Source organism: Geotrypetes seraphini, chromosome 12 (genome assembly GCF_902459505.1).
Source record: "Geotrypetes seraphini chromosome 12, aGeoSer1.1, whole genome shotgun sequence".
NCBI classification, from domain to species: domain Eukaryota; kingdom Metazoa; phylum Chordata; class Amphibia; order Gymnophiona; family Dermophiidae; genus Geotrypetes; species Geotrypetes seraphini.
This window is the reverse complement of record NC_047095.1, coordinates 24336897-24354626: the sequence shown is the minus strand read 5'-3', so window position 1 is coordinate 24354626 and position 17730 is coordinate 24336897. Positions and strand designations below refer to the sequence as shown.

General features: G+C 42.0%; 1 protein-coding gene across 2 annotated transcripts in view; it reads right to left on the bottom strand.

Moving 5' to 3' along the window:
• Positions 1–17730, bottom strand: part of TGFBR3 (transforming growth factor beta receptor 3) — a 323902-nt gene that overhangs the window by 97749 nt on the left and 208423 nt on the right. For both annotated transcript variants that reach the window (XM_033916770.1, XM_033916771.1), the window contains 2 exons: positions 16734–16929; positions 1379–1547 (listed from right to left, as the gene is read on the bottom strand). In XM_033916770.1, coding sequence (XP_033772661.1) covers positions 1379–1547; positions 16734–16929 — 365 coding nt within the window. The remainder of the gene's footprint in view (positions 1–1378; positions 1548–16733; positions 16930–17730) is intronic.

Genomic DNA, 17730 nt, shown 5'->3' with positions numbered 1-17730 from the left:
AGGGTAAGGTTATTGGGAAAGTTTATGTTTTTGTGTTTGATTGAATAATCATTGAGTGGGTGGGTGGGAGAAAATGATTGGTTATGTATATTTGTAACTTGAATGTGCTTGTATTGATGTATTATATGTTATATATTCATGTATTGCACTATTGAAGTATGGAAAATCACTAAAGAATTTAAAGAAAAAAAAAGATCTTCAGTCAATCTTTGGTCTTTAAACTCTCAACTCTGGAATGATCTCCCCCTTTTTTTTTTTTTTTTTTAAGGAGTTCCACTTCTATTTGTCAAACATTTTGAAAATTAATTATTTTGAAATTTTGCTATTATCTTCTATTTATCATTTGTAAATCATTCCCTGTTTATTTAATTGCTGTAAACCGAGTCAAGCCTTCTCAGAATGATGACTCGGTATACAAAGTTAACCTTTAGTTTAGTTTAAGTTTATTTTATAGCACTTGGCTGCCTGATGCCCCAGCAAGCTATACTGAGTCTTTAAGTTACGCCATTCAGGGAACCCCTTCTGAATGGCCTGCTTCAATGGGAATATCTATATACATTAATTACTTACCCCCCCCCTTTACAAAACTGCACAAGAGGTTTTAGTGCCGGTCAGTGTGCTAAATGCTGTGCGCTGCTCCGATGGTCAGAGGAACTCTATGACCGTTGGGATCATCACAGAGCATTCAGCGCGCCAGCCAGTGCTAAAAATCTCTTGCGCAGTTGACATTTTTCATTTCATATCATTGAAACTAAAAGTGTCAAGAAAAGTGTGGAATAACTTGTAAGTTTCGTGGCTCCACATCATTCTCTTCTTGGCTGGGCTGAGAACTTTTCAGCAGCCCCCTCGAAAGCAATCGTTAAGGACTGATGGGGATTTTTCAGGAGCTTAGTTCGCTTGTTTGTTTTGTATTTTACTGAGGACTTTTCTCCATATTACTATAAAGGTGGTCATGGTTAATTTAAAATATTTTTCACAGATTGGGTTTTGCTGATTCTAGTATTTTTCACTTCCGTCCCCCCACTGTAATATCTTGTATCTGATATAACGCCATCTGCAGCAATATCAAGGTGATTCACCCACTACATGTGAAAGAATATACAGAGTGGTAGAAAACTGGAATGCTCTTCCGGAGGCTGTTATAGGGGAAAACACCCTCCATGGATTCAAGACAAAGTCAGACATGTTTCTGCTGAACCAGAACGTAAGCAGGTAAGGCTAGTCTCAGTTAGGGCACTGGTCTTTGACCTAAGGGCCATCGCGGGAGCGGACTGCTGGGCACGATGGACCACTGGTCTAACCCAGCAGCGGCAATTCTTATGTTCTCATATAAAGAGAAATAAAAAGAACTTGAGTGTTTCTTATGCATTTACATTACCTGTAAGGATTAGTATTAGGAGAATTTAACTCAATGATGTGGACTTCCCTTTCTTCATCTGAACTTGACATAAGGCATCCCAGGGCAGGCTGAGGCTGGAGATATTCTGCCAGATAATTCAGAGACAGAAAGTTCTTTTCTATATTGCAGGTGGAAGGAAAAAGAGAATCTGAAAAACAAAACAGAGTATATACATTTCAGTGAAGGTCCGATCATAGCTATGAGCCTTCACAGAGGACAGGTTACATATGCACAGTGGTTCACGCAATTCTTCTACAAGTATATAAGAAAAATAATGATAATAATTTGGATCTAGGTTGCATATTACCTCCCTGTAATAACAACTCGTTATATTTTATGGTCTGGAATATTTATACTAGACTGTAAACCTGTCCTGGAGGCTCATTTTCAAAACATTTAAACACAAAAAGTACCATAGAAACTTACGGTACTTTGTGTGTAAGTGCTCTGAAAATGAGCCCCATAGGCACCTCATGGCTAGATAGCTTGGCAGCAAATTACATAACAACCACACCAAAAAGAAGATGGGTGAAGGGAGAACGTTATTACCCAAGAGGTAAAAAGAAAAAAAACTCAACCCTCTGAAAGTCTCACAGAGCAACATATTCAACCCCATTCCCCCAAGAGCACAACCAGTTATTTGGCTTTCAACTACATGAGAGCTACTGGCTTAGCAGGTTCTATTGCAATTATATCATGGCATGCAGGTCGAATTTAAGGTTCTTTGTGTGATGTTTAAGGTTCTTCAAAGATAAAAATCCAAAGATAAAAACAGGATGTGGATGTCCTGAAAGATGATTTTATTCATTCTTCACAATAAAAATACAAATAAAAGTCTGAATTAGTAATACATGTTTGATTGTCCTGACGGACCCTACACGGTCCGTGTTTTGGCGAGACCACCTTCCTCAGGGGTCCGGTTGATGTAAGGTACAAAGATAAAAATATGAGCAAAACAATGTACGTGTCTTTGAGCATAACACCTGAAAATGGCTTGAAACAAGCAGAGTGGCGCGTAAAATCCACATTCACGTCCACAGCCTGTTTTTATTTTTGGATTATTTTTACTGTGGATCATTGGATCTCCCTTTTTGGGTTTTGTTTTGCATTTAAGGTTCTTCAGCATAATTGCCAGTCAAATGTTTGCTCTCTTCTGCAGTGGCATTGTCCTTCGTGTGAGTTACAGTCCTCAGATAGCTCGAGTTTGAAAAGTTCCATCTTTAGCGGTGGTGAGTCCTATGTTTTCTGTCCAGAACCCGGCACTATGGAATGCTTTACCTTTGTTTCTGCGCCAATCTGATACGCTCTGGTATTTTAGAAAGGGGGTGAGCAATGCGACAGTGTGAGTTATGACTGTTCTTTTTAATCCTGTTTTGCTTTGCTGTTTTGAATTTGTCGGTATTATTTAATGTGATTTTGTTCCTCACTTAGATTTGTGGATAAGCAGGTTATAAATAATTTTTTAAAAATAAAAAAAATCATCTGTGGTGATGAATACGTCTTCCTTGTATTGTTCTTATGTTTCAGACTGGCAAATTATATTTTCCAAGGAGGAATATTAAGGGGATCTGAGGTTTAGGATATCATTTTTCTGTTCTATAATTACGTAACAAGGGCTTAGCACCAACCATCTGCATACTTTCAAATCCACTTCCTAATCTCAGGTGAAGTACATTTAATTTACTTTTCTCTAATATTTTCCAGGTACTGATAAGAGTTCTGAAGAAGGAATTATAACAGGTCAGTGGCAGCTGAGAGCTCATTAATAAGCACATTCAACTTTCAAAATCTTTTTGCCAGCTATGCAAAGTATACTTTTTCAGTGCTTTGTAGCGTTTCAATTACAGAGCTTTATTTGTGTTTGAAATAATACAAAGTATTCATATTAAAAATACTTTTCAACAAATCAGGCTACAACAATGTTAACTTCAAAGCTCTATAAATGATATAAATATTCAAAGTTGAAAAACAAAAAAACCCACAGCTGAAAACTAACACCTCTTTAAATGAAAACTGGTTCAATAAAGCACATGTGTATATGGTCTGACATCATAATGATTAAGTGAAATGTGTACTATCCACAGAACATGGGCAAATACCAGAACATTATAACTGTTCATATTATTCATCTGGCCTGGCATATATCTAATTATTGTTATTAGCACTTAATTGTAATCTATTTAGATTTTGATTACTTTGTCCTGTTTTGTGGTTCTTAGTAATACCACTTCGCTATTTTTATCCCAAGAAGGGCAGTAAACATATTACTCCTTTTTACTGTTTTGGCAACACATACAAACTTTATCTTGCCAATAAAATTTCTTAACTCTTAAAAAGCACTAACAAAGGAGGAAAAAAAAACCTGTGCCAGTGGGGATAAGAAGTGTTAAGAGAGAATAGCTCCAATAGTGCCTCTCTTTCTTTCTCAATCTCCCTTCCCCCCCAAGTACTTTCTCATGTCACAAAAATGAAAGAGGTAGCTCCAACAGGTTAAGAGCTCTTATATCGCCTATTCGCAGAAGAGGGGATAGAATGAATGGAAGATACTGCTATGACTGAGCTCTGTAGCTAGCTACAGGGGATGGACTACTGTGGGGGTGTAGGGTAGAGAGTGGCATGGCAACCCGCTGCTGCAGGAAATCTGGGGTTACCACGGGAATTTGCATAATAATGGGGAAACATTGCCAATTTTGCTTGGTATTACCATGGCAACAGTTGACCATTCCATGGTAGTGCCGCGGGAGTGGGAACGGGTGTTTATCTGCCCTGCTTCTAGATTATTTAGGCACAGATTCTGAAAAGTTTAACTGTTTTCCAGTGATTTAGCCTGCACGCATTTTAGTGGCAGATGATCAAAATTATCTCTGTTTTTAGCAAGGTTTCTAGCAGTCTCCGACATTGACATGCAAATGGGCTCTTCAACATTAAAATGAGCACTCCGGTGGATTCTTTAAAAAAACGGTGAGCCATTCTCCAAGAGCTGTATCGACTTTTGGTGACAAAAATCAGCGACTGGTCCAGGGGTGCCGGTACAGTGACAGCACTGTTTAAAACCCCAGCATGGCAGTGTCGGAGACTTCTAGAAAAGCCATTTTGAGAAGCGACCCCCCCCCCCCCCCAACACACACACTGCAGCAGGAAAAATGCCTACTCTCTCCCACTGCCAAGTGAATCCTCTCCCCTCCTCCACCCTGCAGCGGGAGAGATGGCCACTCTCTTCTACTGCCAAGTGAAACACCTCTGCAGCGGGAGAGATGCCCATTCTCTTCCACTGTATCACAACCCCCCCCCCCCCCCCCGCCTACAACCCTTCTCCCCGTACCTCTAATTAGATGGCTGACTGGAGGGATGCCTACTCCTTCTGGCCAGCTGGCCTGTCTCTTGCAAAATGGGCCTTCCCCTCCTGGGATGCACCGGGAAGGGGCTTAAGGCTCTGATTGGCCTGGACACCCCATAGGAGGGGCCTTAGGCACCTGGGCCAATCAGAGCCTTAAGCCCCTTCCCGGTGCATCCAGGGAGGAGCCTGAGGCTCTGATTGGCTCAGGTTGTATAAGGCCCCTCCTATTGGCATCTCTCTCGCTGCGGGAGGTAGAAGGAGGGGGGGGGGGTTGGCTGGCAGCTGGAGAGATTGAACATCTCTCCTGCTGTTGTGTTTTTTTTTTTTGGGGGGGTGGTGTTTTCGTCATATGTGCCCATTACCAGTGATGGGCACATGCAAATTTAGCGAGTCTTCGCTACTCTCCACCAACCTCATTTATATGAGCGTTTTTTGGAGAATGACTCACTTTTTTTCATTCACTACCAGAACAGCTGTGATAGCAGCCCATCATTTTTTAACTCAGTTTTTTTAAGAATCTAGGCCTTAGTGTCTTGCTTTGTGTCTTATTTTAGTTTATTGGCCAGTTTCTAGTCCTTTGCTAGATTCTTGCTCCAAGTTTTATCTAAACTCCTGTCTTGCCTTGATTCACTGGGATTTCTATTTTAGACATTTTAAAAGGCGGGTGCTGTTTTAAACTTGCCCTTAGTACTAGAGCTACTGCTAATAAAACCACTCTTTGTGTCTGTGCTCATTTTGTTTTCCAAAAAGCCACCTTCTCAGCAGTTACCCACACCCCAGAGAGGGCCCCATTCCTAATTCACTTAAGTCTACCACCAAGTAGAATGAAGGAGAATGGACATGAGACCAAGAAATGCAATTCATTTTTAATTAGTGAAGCATATGAAACAGAAATACTGGTCATCAGCTCTGCCAGGGCTCTACACTTCTTTAATACTGTCATCAGAATTTAAAGGAACATCATCTTTGTCATCTACTGTATTTATGTTTCACTCCACTTTTTAGGGGGGCACTCTGAAGTTCTCCAAATCAGGTACCATTCTGACGTATTTGACTTCTCCAAAATCACTCTGTCGGATGGTTTGCATTTCACACTTTCTTTTCTGTCAGTTTAATATCTATGGTTGCCCTTTTTTTTTTTCCTTAATCTCTGTTAACAACTGTTTGGAATCCATCCCTGCTATTTATAGATGCCGGGAGCAATACAGGCTGAACTACAATAAGAGGAAATGGAACAAATATAATCTCAAACCCCAATGGGTCAATCCTCCTGAAACAGGACGTCTTTGTGTTCTTTGAAGAATCCAGACGGCTGTATGCGTCAAAAGTGCTATTTTTTCCTCTTTGCCGACAGTAAAACATACATTCTTGTTAAAATATGTAGGTGAAACCAACGTATTATTAACCAACACAGGTTAAATATATTAGAAGATAACCAGTAAGGATAAATAGTAGTGGACTTGGCAGAAATGCTGCTGTCTACTTGCACTGAGGATAGACAATGGTTAAAATGCCAGCACACTACATCAGGAGTTCTCAATCCAGTCCTCAGGAAAATACCTAGCCAGGCAGGGTTTCAGGATACTCTCCATGAATATGCATGAGAAAGCATACAATGGAGGCAGTGCATGCTAATTTATCTCACATTACTACTATTTATCAGTTATATAGCACTGAAAGACGTATGCAGTGCTGTACATTTTGACATTTAATAAACAGTCCCTTCTCAGAAGAGCTTACAATCTAACTTGGACAGACATATAGGGTTGGGGATGCAGAACCCAAGGTGAGAGGAGTTAGGAGTTGAACTCAGTCTCACTGACATTTTCAATGCTTCTCTAAAGTCAGGTGTGGTATCAGAGGACTGGAGAAAGGTGAATGTGGTCCCTCGCCACAGAAGAAAGGGGGAGGGGGAAAGGGAGGAAAGGGGAGCAGGGAAAAGGAAGGAGTAGAGAACTAAAGGCCGGTAAGTCTGACTTCTGTGGTAAGAAAATTAATGGAAACACTTTTAAAACAGAGAATAATAGCTTTTTTGGAATCCAGTGGATTACAGGACTCGAGGCAACAAGGATTCACTAAAGGCAAGTCTAGTCAGACAAATCTGATCAATTTCTTTGACTGGGTGACCAGAGAATTGGATAGAGGGAGTGTACTACATGTGGCAAAGTTAGATTTTAGCAAGATCTTGGACACTTTTCTACACATGTCTAATAAAAAAACTGAGTGCCTTTGGCACGGGCCTCAAAATGACGGACTGGGTCAGGAACTGGTTAAGTGGAAGGCGACAAAGGGTAATGGTCAATGGAGATCGCTCTGAGGAAAAAAATGTTACCAGTGGTGTGCCTCAAAGTTTGGTTCTTGGGCCTATCCTTTTTAAACTTTTTGTAAGTGATATTACTGAAGGGCTGACCAGTTGGTAAGATTTGCCTCATTGCAAATGATACCAAAATTTGCAATAGAGCAGATACCTCTGATGGTGTGGAAAGCACGACAATGGACCTAGTGAAGCTTGAGGAATGGTCTGAAATTTGGCAGCTAAAATTTAATGCTAAGAAATGCAAGGTCATGCATTTGGTCTGTAGAAACCCAAGGGAACAGTACAGTTTAGGGGGCGAAGAATTTTTGTGCTTCAAAAGAGGGGGACTTGGGAGTGATAGTATCTGATGACCTTAAGGTGGCCAAACAGATTGAAAAGGGTGCATAGGGCGAGTAAGAAAAAGGAGATATTTGATGACCCTGTATAAGACTCTGGTGAGGCTTCATTTATAATATTATTTACAATTTTACAGATTGCAATTTCAAAAAGATATAAACTGGATAGAGTTGGTCCACAGGAAGACAACTAAAATAGTTGATAGTCTATGTCATAAGGCATACAGAGTCAGACTTAAAGATCTCAATACAGTATGTACTCGTATACGTTGGAAGAAAGGCGGGGGAGAGGAGACATGACATAATACACATGAGACAAGTCTCTTTCCATTGAAAGGAAGCTCTGGAATGAGAGGGCATAGGATGAAGTTGAGGTGATAGGCTCAGGAGTAATCTTAAATACTTTTTTCACAGAAAGGGTGATACACGCATGGAATAGGCTCCTGGTAGGGGTGGTAGAGACAAAGACTGTGTCTGAATTAAAGAAAGTGTGGGACTGGCAAGTGGTATCTCCTAGGGAGAGAAGGGGATAGTGGATGGGCAGACTGGATAGGCCATTTGGCCTTTATCTGCCATCCTGTTTCTATGTTTCTGCTTAATTAGTTAGTGCCTCCGAAAATAACCAGTTAGTGCCAAAGTCAAAACTTTTCGGGGGCGTTCTGGCAGCAGATAACTGGCCAGGTTAACTGCATAAATAGGACCATATAAAAGTCATTACCATCTTTATGCATAACCCACAAGTGTCGCAGTTAACCCTATGTGTTAGCGGCTCCAAACCTGAAAATTCAATGCTGAAGTCTGGACATGGCCAAGCACTGAAATTCCAAGATTTAACACTGGTGGTGGTCAGCAAAACAGAGTGCCACCAGCTCGATACTGACCCCTTCCCTCAACAAAAATTCAGAAGTGATTGTTTTATAGTGAAGAAGAAAAAAAAAAAAAGATTCACATGCTTTTTCTAAAAGAGGTCATCTAACCTTTATTTTATTTCTTAAATCTTAGATCACTTCTCAAAACATGCCTGTCCAAAGTAGTGTACAATACAAAAATGCTAAATTCAGAACAGACGGTAATGAATTCCTTCCAGCCCTAGAACTATGAAAAGCAGGAGTAAATCTTCCTGCCCTCAACAAGGGAACAAAAAGACTCCCCTTTTGCCTGAATGTTAACAGAATCCAGTTCCTGGTGGACCTCTATAAGCAACCTGCTCCTCAACTGAGGATTAACTAGCGAGAACGTTCTAGCCTGCGACCATGCCCATCAACAAAAGAAAAGTCAAGGAAATGCACACTATCTCGCCCTCTCCAGCAGGAAAGCAGGATGACTCTGCTGCAGCACCCAAAAGCTAAAAATAAAAGCTTAAACTAATCAGTGGCTGAAAATGGAACTAGTACAATGTGACAAGTAGCAGTCCAGCACTAGACTGCTTTTCACTCCTCCTTACCAGCTAAGCCACAATACTTTGAATAATTTGGAGTCTCTTCATAATTTCATAGGAAAGCTGATAAACAGAGAATACTATTAATCTAGAACAGTATTTTTCGACCTTTTTACACCCATGGACCGGCAGAAATAAAAGAATTATTTGGCAAACTACTAGGACTAAAATTTAAAAACCCCATTTCCGCGAGCTCGGTCCCCGCAAATCATCTGATCCCATCCACACAAGCCTCAGTTATGATTTTATATTGAATGTATTTTATTAAAGTATAAAAAGAAACAATATGCTGTACAATTGTCATTTTATAAATACAAATAATACAGGGCAAAGATCAACAAAACCCCTGTCTTCCCTCCCCTTCACATATATCCCCTCTACTATCAAGAAAACTGAACAAGCCAAATTATTAAAGAATGCTACACAGAAATATCATGCTAACAGAATACTGCAGTCACACATGATAGGAATAATTTTAGGGGAGTGCAACTAGGGCAACTGCCTCCTGGTCAGAGAGCGCCCTAAGCCAGCTGGAAGCTAAAGAAGCACTGCCTGGGCTTTGCAGTCCCCAGATGTCTAAACCAGCTCTAGCAGGATATATATTTCAAATCTGATATATTCTAATCACAAAATAGAAATACAATTATTTTTTTCTATCTTTTGTCATCTCTGGTTTCTGCTTTCATCTTCTTTTTACTCTCTTCCTTACAGCGTTTGCCTTCTCTGTCTCTTCAATCCAGCATCTGCCCCTTCCATATGGTATCTGTCTTCTTTCTATGTCCCTCTCCCCTTTCCATCCAGCCTGCGCCCCTTCTCTCCTATTTACATGATTCATTCCAGCTTCACTGCTCTCTTCATTTTATCTCTCCTACACCAGATCTACCATCGTTGTCCCTCTGCTTATTTTTCTGCTGACCCCTTTCCATCATCAATCTCTCTACTTTCTCATGCCTGTCTCTCCCCTGCCCCTCCTCTAATCTCCCTGCCAGCTGATTCCTTCCTTTTTTCCTTCTCCCTTCCCTCCTCCTCTTGTCCAGCAGTAACTCTCTTCTCTTCCTCTCTTCCCAGCAGTATCTCTCCTTCTCCTTCCCTCCAGGTCCAGTAGCAGCTGTCCTTTTTTCCCCTTGCCCAGCAGCTTCCCAGACTCTTTTCCCTCCTCCCCTCCCAGCAGCATCTCTCCTTTTCCTTCCCTCCAGGTCCAGTAGCAGCTGTCCCTTTTTTTCCCTTGCCCAGCAGCTTCCCAGATTCCTTTCCCTCCTCCCCTCCCAGCAGCATCTCTCCTTCTCCCTCTCCAGTAGCAGCTGTCCCTTTTTTTCCCTTGCCCAGCAGCTTCCCAGACTCCAATAGTGGCTTTCTCCCCTCCCAGAAGCTCTCCTTACTTCCCAGCGCAACGATTCAGGAAGGCAGCCTCGGGTCCTTTGTTGGGTCGCGCCGCCTTTGAGGAAAGAGGAAGTTGCATTATCAGAGGCAGCTGCGACTCAGCAAAGCCCCAAGGCTGCCTTCGTGAATTGCTGCGCTGGTAAGTAAAGGAGAGCTGCAGAGAGGGGAGAAAGCCACTGTCGGAGGCTCCCCATGATCTCTCCGGCCCAGCGCGGATCAGCTGAAAATAACTCGGCGATCTTGCCGGCCCTGTGCGGACCGGCAGAAATTTCCTGCAGACTGGCACCGGTCCGCGGACCGGCGGTTGAAGAACAGTGATCTAGAAGACCAAAAACTCCCTGATCTGATATCATTGCATCTCCAACCAGCTTGAAAGTACACCACCTCTGTTCAACCAATTCCCAAAATCTGAACATAAGCATCAAAGCCCAAGTATGCTATTTCCAACCGTGATCCATCCAGGTCACAAGTACTTGGCAAGATCCCAAAAGAGTAAAACTGATTTTATTTATTTATGAGGTATTTACACTGCCTATCAAGGTTGTATAAGAGGTTTACAATTACGTACTCAAGCATTTTTCCCGTCTGTCCCGGCGGGTTCACAATCTAAAGTACCCAGGGTAATGGAGGATTGAGTGACTTGCCCAGGGGCACAAGAAGCCACGTGGGGTAATCAGGTATCTTCTCCGTCACAGCAGGCTCACAATCTAACATCTCCCTTAATATCTATTTAGTCCTACACGCAGTACATAGGAATTATCTCACTGCTACCGTTCGTCCTTTCAATGGCTTGTTCTGCATATTTGCTGTGTGTGAATTTGTACCTTTGTTACTATCCTTCCACCATGTATTTCCTGAAAGTATTTGCTCTATGCAACGAATGTACTGTTATCTCTAGCTGCTCTACTCATATTGCCTTATCGGTTGTTCTGTACAGTATACAGTAAAACCTTGGATTGCAAGTAACTTGGTTTGCAAGTGTTTTGTAAGACAAGCAAAACATTTTATTAAATTTTAACTTCATATACAAGCAATGTCTTGCAATATAAGTACATACAGTGTACACATTTCGCAATTGAGCCAACGGTTCTTTCTCTGACGCTGCAAGAGTGTAGTGACTGTTCTAAACGAGCAAAGTCTTGCAATACGAGTACAAACAGTAAATACTCATCACATCATCACAACTGAGCCAATGGTTCTTCTCTCTCTGATGCTTCAGGAGTGTACTGACTGTTCTAAACGAGCGAGGTCTTGCAATACAAGTACATATAGTGTTTTGGATTAAAGTTTTTGAATTGTGGAACGAATCGTCTGCGTTTCCATTATTTCTTATGGGGAAATTCACTTTAATATATGAGTGCGTTTGGATTACAAGCTTGCTTCTGGAATGAATTATGCTCGCAAACCAAGGTTTTACTGTATTGCTATGTGCAAATTTGTATCTTTGTTGCTATCCTTTCACCATGTATGTAAAATTGTAACGCGTTCCTGGCTCTTCTGGAAGAACAGGCTAGAAAATCGACTAAATAAATAAATAATGGTACCTTATTGCTGCTTATCCCTGAAAAAAAAAAAACCAAAACAGTGGATTTTCCCAAGTCCATCTTAATTTTTAAATTCTGGGCATCCTCAACAGCAACCATATCACCACTGATCCAATTCTTACTGGTACCAACTGTTAATCTCAGATGCACCAAATTTACAGCTTTTGTTCATTTATAACCCGAACGTTCGCTCAAAACCCAACTTACCACTGCTGCCAACCAAAGTTTTAGCTAGATTTCCATCTATGAGGACTACAAAAACAAAAACTGTGGATACAGATGTTCTGGAGATAATTTATTAAACACTGACATATAAAACCATGAAAATTCAATTAAAAAAGTACAATGATAAAAAATACTGTGATAAAAATCCAACCGGACCCTACACGGTCCGTGTTTCGGTGAACACGCCTTCCTCAGGGGTCCAATGGTTTGCAACCTCACATATAAAGAATTGGACTGATCCCCCGTGGTCTACGCATCATGAAATGACCGACAATGTTCTGCGATGAATCATTGGGTCTCCCCATTTTTCTTTGTCATCTATGAGGACTGACATCTGTATGTCATTTGCATCTAGATAAAACATAAATCCAAACGGCTGGACTAACACCTGCAGTTTGGCGCATTTGCTTCAAGCTTACCAGCTACCCTTTTATATAGATCTCTTCAGTGAACCGCACAGATACCAGGATCAGATGCTTATTTAGTGTCCCCTGAGGAAGGCGTTATATACACGCCAAAACTAGGATCCTTGTTGGGACCATGTGTTCAAATAAAGACTGTTCTATCGGCTGATAGGATGCCTCCTTTGCCTTTACACTGTTTGTATTTTGAGGCGAGGAGCTTCTTCTTTTGTTCGTTGGACTGACCTCCCTAAAGGCTGTCAAAAAATATTTAACAGGCGGGGAGAAGTGGGGACATCTGGAGCACTACATAAGACACCTCAACCCTCCAGTATTCTCTCTCCTGTCTTTTTTTTTTTTAATTCTTTATTCATTTTTTAATCTTACAACAAGTGTACAAATAATAAAACATTTAAAATTAAATACATCACTTGAATTTATTTCTAGTATAACATCAAATAAATAAATTTATTCCCTTCCCACCCACCCTTTCCTGGAATTCCTATGCTTTCAGGCGGACTTCTTGGGACACCAAGCCGCACAGTGGTATAAATTGATAACAGGATTTATAAATAAAAAAACAAAGACTGGCCTCAAAGACATTTGGAGCATTGAGATTGAGCATCAAATTTCTGCGTCTCTCTCTCCTGTCAACATGTGCCATGTTCTACCGAGCAAGAATAAGGATGCCAACAAAGAAACTGTCTCACCAAGTAGAAACATAGAAACATAGAAGATGACGGCAGATAAGGGCCATAGCCCATCAGGTCTGCCCACTCTACTGACCCACCCCCAAGTCTACTATCCTAGGGATCCCACTCCTGGTGACAGGTTCCCTTGGCTTAACCCTAAGGGATCCCAAATGGGCATCCCATTTGCTCTTAAATTCTTGTAGAGCCCCTGACATTCTGTAGGCAGAAGCTCAAGGCTTAAAAGCTCCAAGACAATGGGCAAATCCAGCCTGGTTCTTATCCAAGGAACTGATCTGATCCTGTTACCAGTGCTGCTTCAGAACTCTAATACTGCTACCAGCATGGACCCTAGCTGAAAACATACCTAATATCTGAAGCAGAGGAGAATATTCAATAACCCTACTCCCCTTTTACAAAACCGTAGCTCAGTTTTTAGCGCAGCCGTGGCGGTAACAGCTCTGATGCTCATAGAATTCCTATCAGCGTCGGAGCTGTTACCGACGTGGCTGACGCTAAAAACCGCGCTATGGTTTTGTAATAGGGGGAGGAGGATAAATCCCATCTGCACCACTTCCTCCCCCTTCCACTACCTGTTTGACTCCCATGAGCAATCTGTTGTAATAGCAATAGCTTTCAAATAACATCTTCAAGAACTCCCAACAGGTCAGTTTGTATATATTTGGAATAATGGCTTCATTCATTTGCATTTGCATATGTTCGTACCTAGGGTTAGATTCACTAAGGACACCGATTGTGTCCAGACCACTTTGTGACCCGATTTTCCTCTGACCCGATTCACTAACCTCGTGGCCAATCATCCTCCAATCCGATCCACGCATGCAAAGTAGGAAGGACGCAATTCAGTAAACTAAAGGCGGCACATCGACTGGGCTGGCCGATCCAAAAACAAGCGACTAATGAGGACCAGTCGCTTGAGCAAAAACCTGCTGTCTGCCCAGATTCTGCTAATCAAAGCCTTAACCCCGCCGGTGAACTTTAGGTGACCAGCCGCGGTTTGATATACAGGCCCCTCAATTGATCTGGCAGCCGTGACTCGCCACCCTACTCTCTGCCCTGACTCTCCTGCCCTTCCCCACAGTGCAAGCCTGTGGTTTTAACCCGCAGGTTTAAAGCAGGTTAAAACCATGGGCTCACGAAGTAAAATAAAAAAAAAAGTAGTAAAGTAAAAAAGTAATGTTTCCAGCTCTGCCGGGCGCAGACTATCTACAGGCAAAGATGGTCTGTGAATGTGTCGGGATCACTCAAGAGTAATCTGTGCAGTCGATTGGGGGCATGATTCCGATTGCCCTCATTTACATGAGGGCGTTTCATGAATCAGCCCCCCGACCATGGACTGGATCCGATCCGTGGCCTTAGTGAATCTAGCCCCTTGTAAATCAGAACTTTTGGAGTTTCTGTAAACCAGATTTGGAAGCTACAGTTGCGCATTATCTTAGACTGTTGACATACATCATTTGTGCGTTTTTAATTTCACCAGCGCCTCCTGTGTTTTGATATTAGATCCTTGTTCTGTTCCTTTGACACTCTCCCTCTAGATGTTGGCTGTCAGCAGAGATAAGATTACGCTGGGAGGCCTCTCAGAGGATTAAAGCTAGTTCCAACATCAATCATCAGGTGCTTATCTCAAGAAGCAAAGAATAACTAACATTCCTGCTCTTCAGACATTTATCTCCGCAAACTGAACTGAAACTACTTTCATGGGTCTTGTATAACCAAAGCCGGTATTATCTTTTGGTGAGTTTAACGCCATTTTGGGATTTAAAAAAAAATAAAATAAAAAAAAAAAAGGTGTTGTCTTCTGAAACACGTTAAGCTAATATTACAACCCTCGACGGCAAACCTGCCACATATCCCACACATTCAACAGGAGACTCTCCCTTCTACAGGTCATCTCCCCAACTCCTGCCGAGGAGTGAAGAACTCCCACTGAGCAGCCTCCTCTTCCGTTGGCAGAAGGAGATGCGCTAATTCCCCTGGAGGCGTGGCCTAGTAGTTAGAGCCGCTGCCTCAGCACCCTGAGGATGTAGCTGAGTTCAATTCCCAGTGCAGCTCCTTGTGACTCTAGGCAAGTCACTTAACACTTCATTGCCCCAGGTCTCAAATATGTAAACTGCTTTGATTGTAACCGCACAGAAAGGCGGTATATCAAGTCCCATCCCCTTTATCTCCTGTTGCAGTGCCAGCCTCGTGATAAGACCTGCAAAATCTCACAGTGCTGCTTATCACAAGACTGGTCCTGTGGCAGTAGGAGATGATGTTTTATTAAGGTGTCTTCAAGTGTCCAAGGGGAAGGCAGCTTTGTTGGCGCCACAGCTGAAGTCTATTGGAAGGTGGAGCCAGGAAGTAGAGTGGTTGGGTCAGGGGCATGGCTCAGAATCTCCCTTTTAAAGATCAGGCTAGAGAATGACATGGGGGCACTCTCCGTTTCCGTCCCTACCCTGTCCCCGTGAGTTCTGGCCCCGTACTTGCCCCATCCCCGCAAGCTCAGTCTCTGTCCCCACCCCATTCCTACAAACTCTTGTCTGATCCCATCTGCAAAAACTTTGAATAGTTATGATTTTATACTGAAATCATTTTATTAAAGTATAAAAAGAAATAATATTCTGTACAATTGTCCTATTACTGTATAAATCACATATAATACAGAACAAGGATCAACAAAACCTTTGTTTCCCCTCCCCATCTGCCAAATTACTGCAGAATGCCACATAGAAAAATCATGCTAACAATACCTCAGTCAGACATGGCAGGAATAGTGTTAGGGGAGTGCAACTCCACCATGATCAAAGAAAGCCCTAAGCCAGCTGGAAGCTAAAGAAGCACAGCCTGGTAGTGGGCTTTGAGGTCCCCCGTTATGTCTAACACCCGCTCTGGCAGGATACACATTTCAAATCTGAGATATTTTAATCACAAAATATAAAATCAAATTATTTTTCTACCTTTTGTTGTCTGGTCACTTTATTGTTCAAATCACATTGGTCTCAGGCTCTGTTTCTATTTCCTTCTGCCTTCTCTTAACTCACTCGCCATGGTCTCCTGACCATTTGACATTTCTTCTCTCTCCATGCTCACCATCCATCCTTCCCTCTCTGTATATGTTTTCCCCCATGTTCATCATCTCCCTTCTCCGTTTCCTATATTTTCCTTTCTGGTATTTCCCCTGTGCCCATCTCACTGCCTTCATCATCACTACCATTATGTGTCCCTATCCCATCCCCCTGTGTCCAGCGTCACTTCTCTATGTCCCTATGCCCCACTTAAGTCCAGTATCTCAGTTCTAGACTCCTATTCTCCCCCATGTCTAGCCATCTTCCTTCTATGTCCATATACCCTCCCATGTCTGGCATTGTCCCACGGTGTCCATACTACCCTAAGCAGCGTTCACCTTTGTGTGTCTGTCCCTATGCTCCCATCCATGCCCACTATCGCCCCTCTTTCCATATATCTCCCTGTGTCCAGCTTCTCCCCTTCTCTTATACCAATGTGTCTCTCGTCCTCTCTTTCTTTCCTCTCTCCCTCCGCTATATTAAATATTTAATTCCATCTTCCTTCATCTTCTTGGTTCAGCTGTAGCTTTAAGCACTTTGCCACACACTCCCCCGTGTCTCTAGGACGTCCTCTTTATCTGTTCTGGTGACACTTACCTTCACCTACTTTGATGTAAATGTTCCTAGACATTTTCAGTTCAGTGAAAGAAGTAACTGCTCGGTATTTCCGTTGGGCCCACTGTAGCAGATGCTCATTTCCCCGAGGGATTCCCTGAGGGAGCTGTTTTACCTCCGTTTCTGCTGACAAGGAAAAATTCCCTTCCTCAGACTGAACAGTGGAGCCCGCAGATACCTGATGGGAAGAGAAATGAAATACTAATGTTAGTAGTTTCATTTGAAATAGAATGGCACATCATGTTAATCAGATACAACAGCAACATACAGGAGCCAATTTGCTAAGCTATGTAACCGTGTTCATTAAATACCATTTTAAACACTTAACAATATGGCCCTATGAGCAGCAAGTTCAAAACCTAAAATGGGAATTTATGGGACTGCTATGTCTACAGATAACTGAGAAAGGCAGTCAAGCAGGTACTGCACAGCAATGGCTATTACTGCAGGTTAATGGCATGAGCAATAACGCAGAACACGGTTACAATTCTCATACAGCAATGTCTGCTGTCCTACATGATGGGAGTAATTGTGGAGTGGAGGAATGGCCTAGTGGTTAGAACAGCTGCCTGAACACCCTGAAGTTGTGAGTTCATTTCCCAGTGCAGCTCCTTGTGACTCTGTGCAAGTCACTTAAAACTTCATTGACCCAGGTACAAAATAGTATTTATTTATTTATTTAAAAAATGTATACACTGCCTATAACTAGGCAGTCTACAAATAACAATACTTATCATAGGTCACAAATACAAATAAAACACACACACAATCTTTGCAATGTCACAAACAATCCAGCATAATGCAATCTCTAAATTATACAGATAATGAAAATGTAGTTGCAAAAAGATGGGTCTTTAAAAGTGTTTTGGTTTTTTTTTTTTAATTCCATCTATTAGCACACAACCGCAAATGGCCAGGAAGGCTATTCCACAACTTTTCTCCCACAATAGCAACAGCAGATGCTCTAGAAATAAAGTGA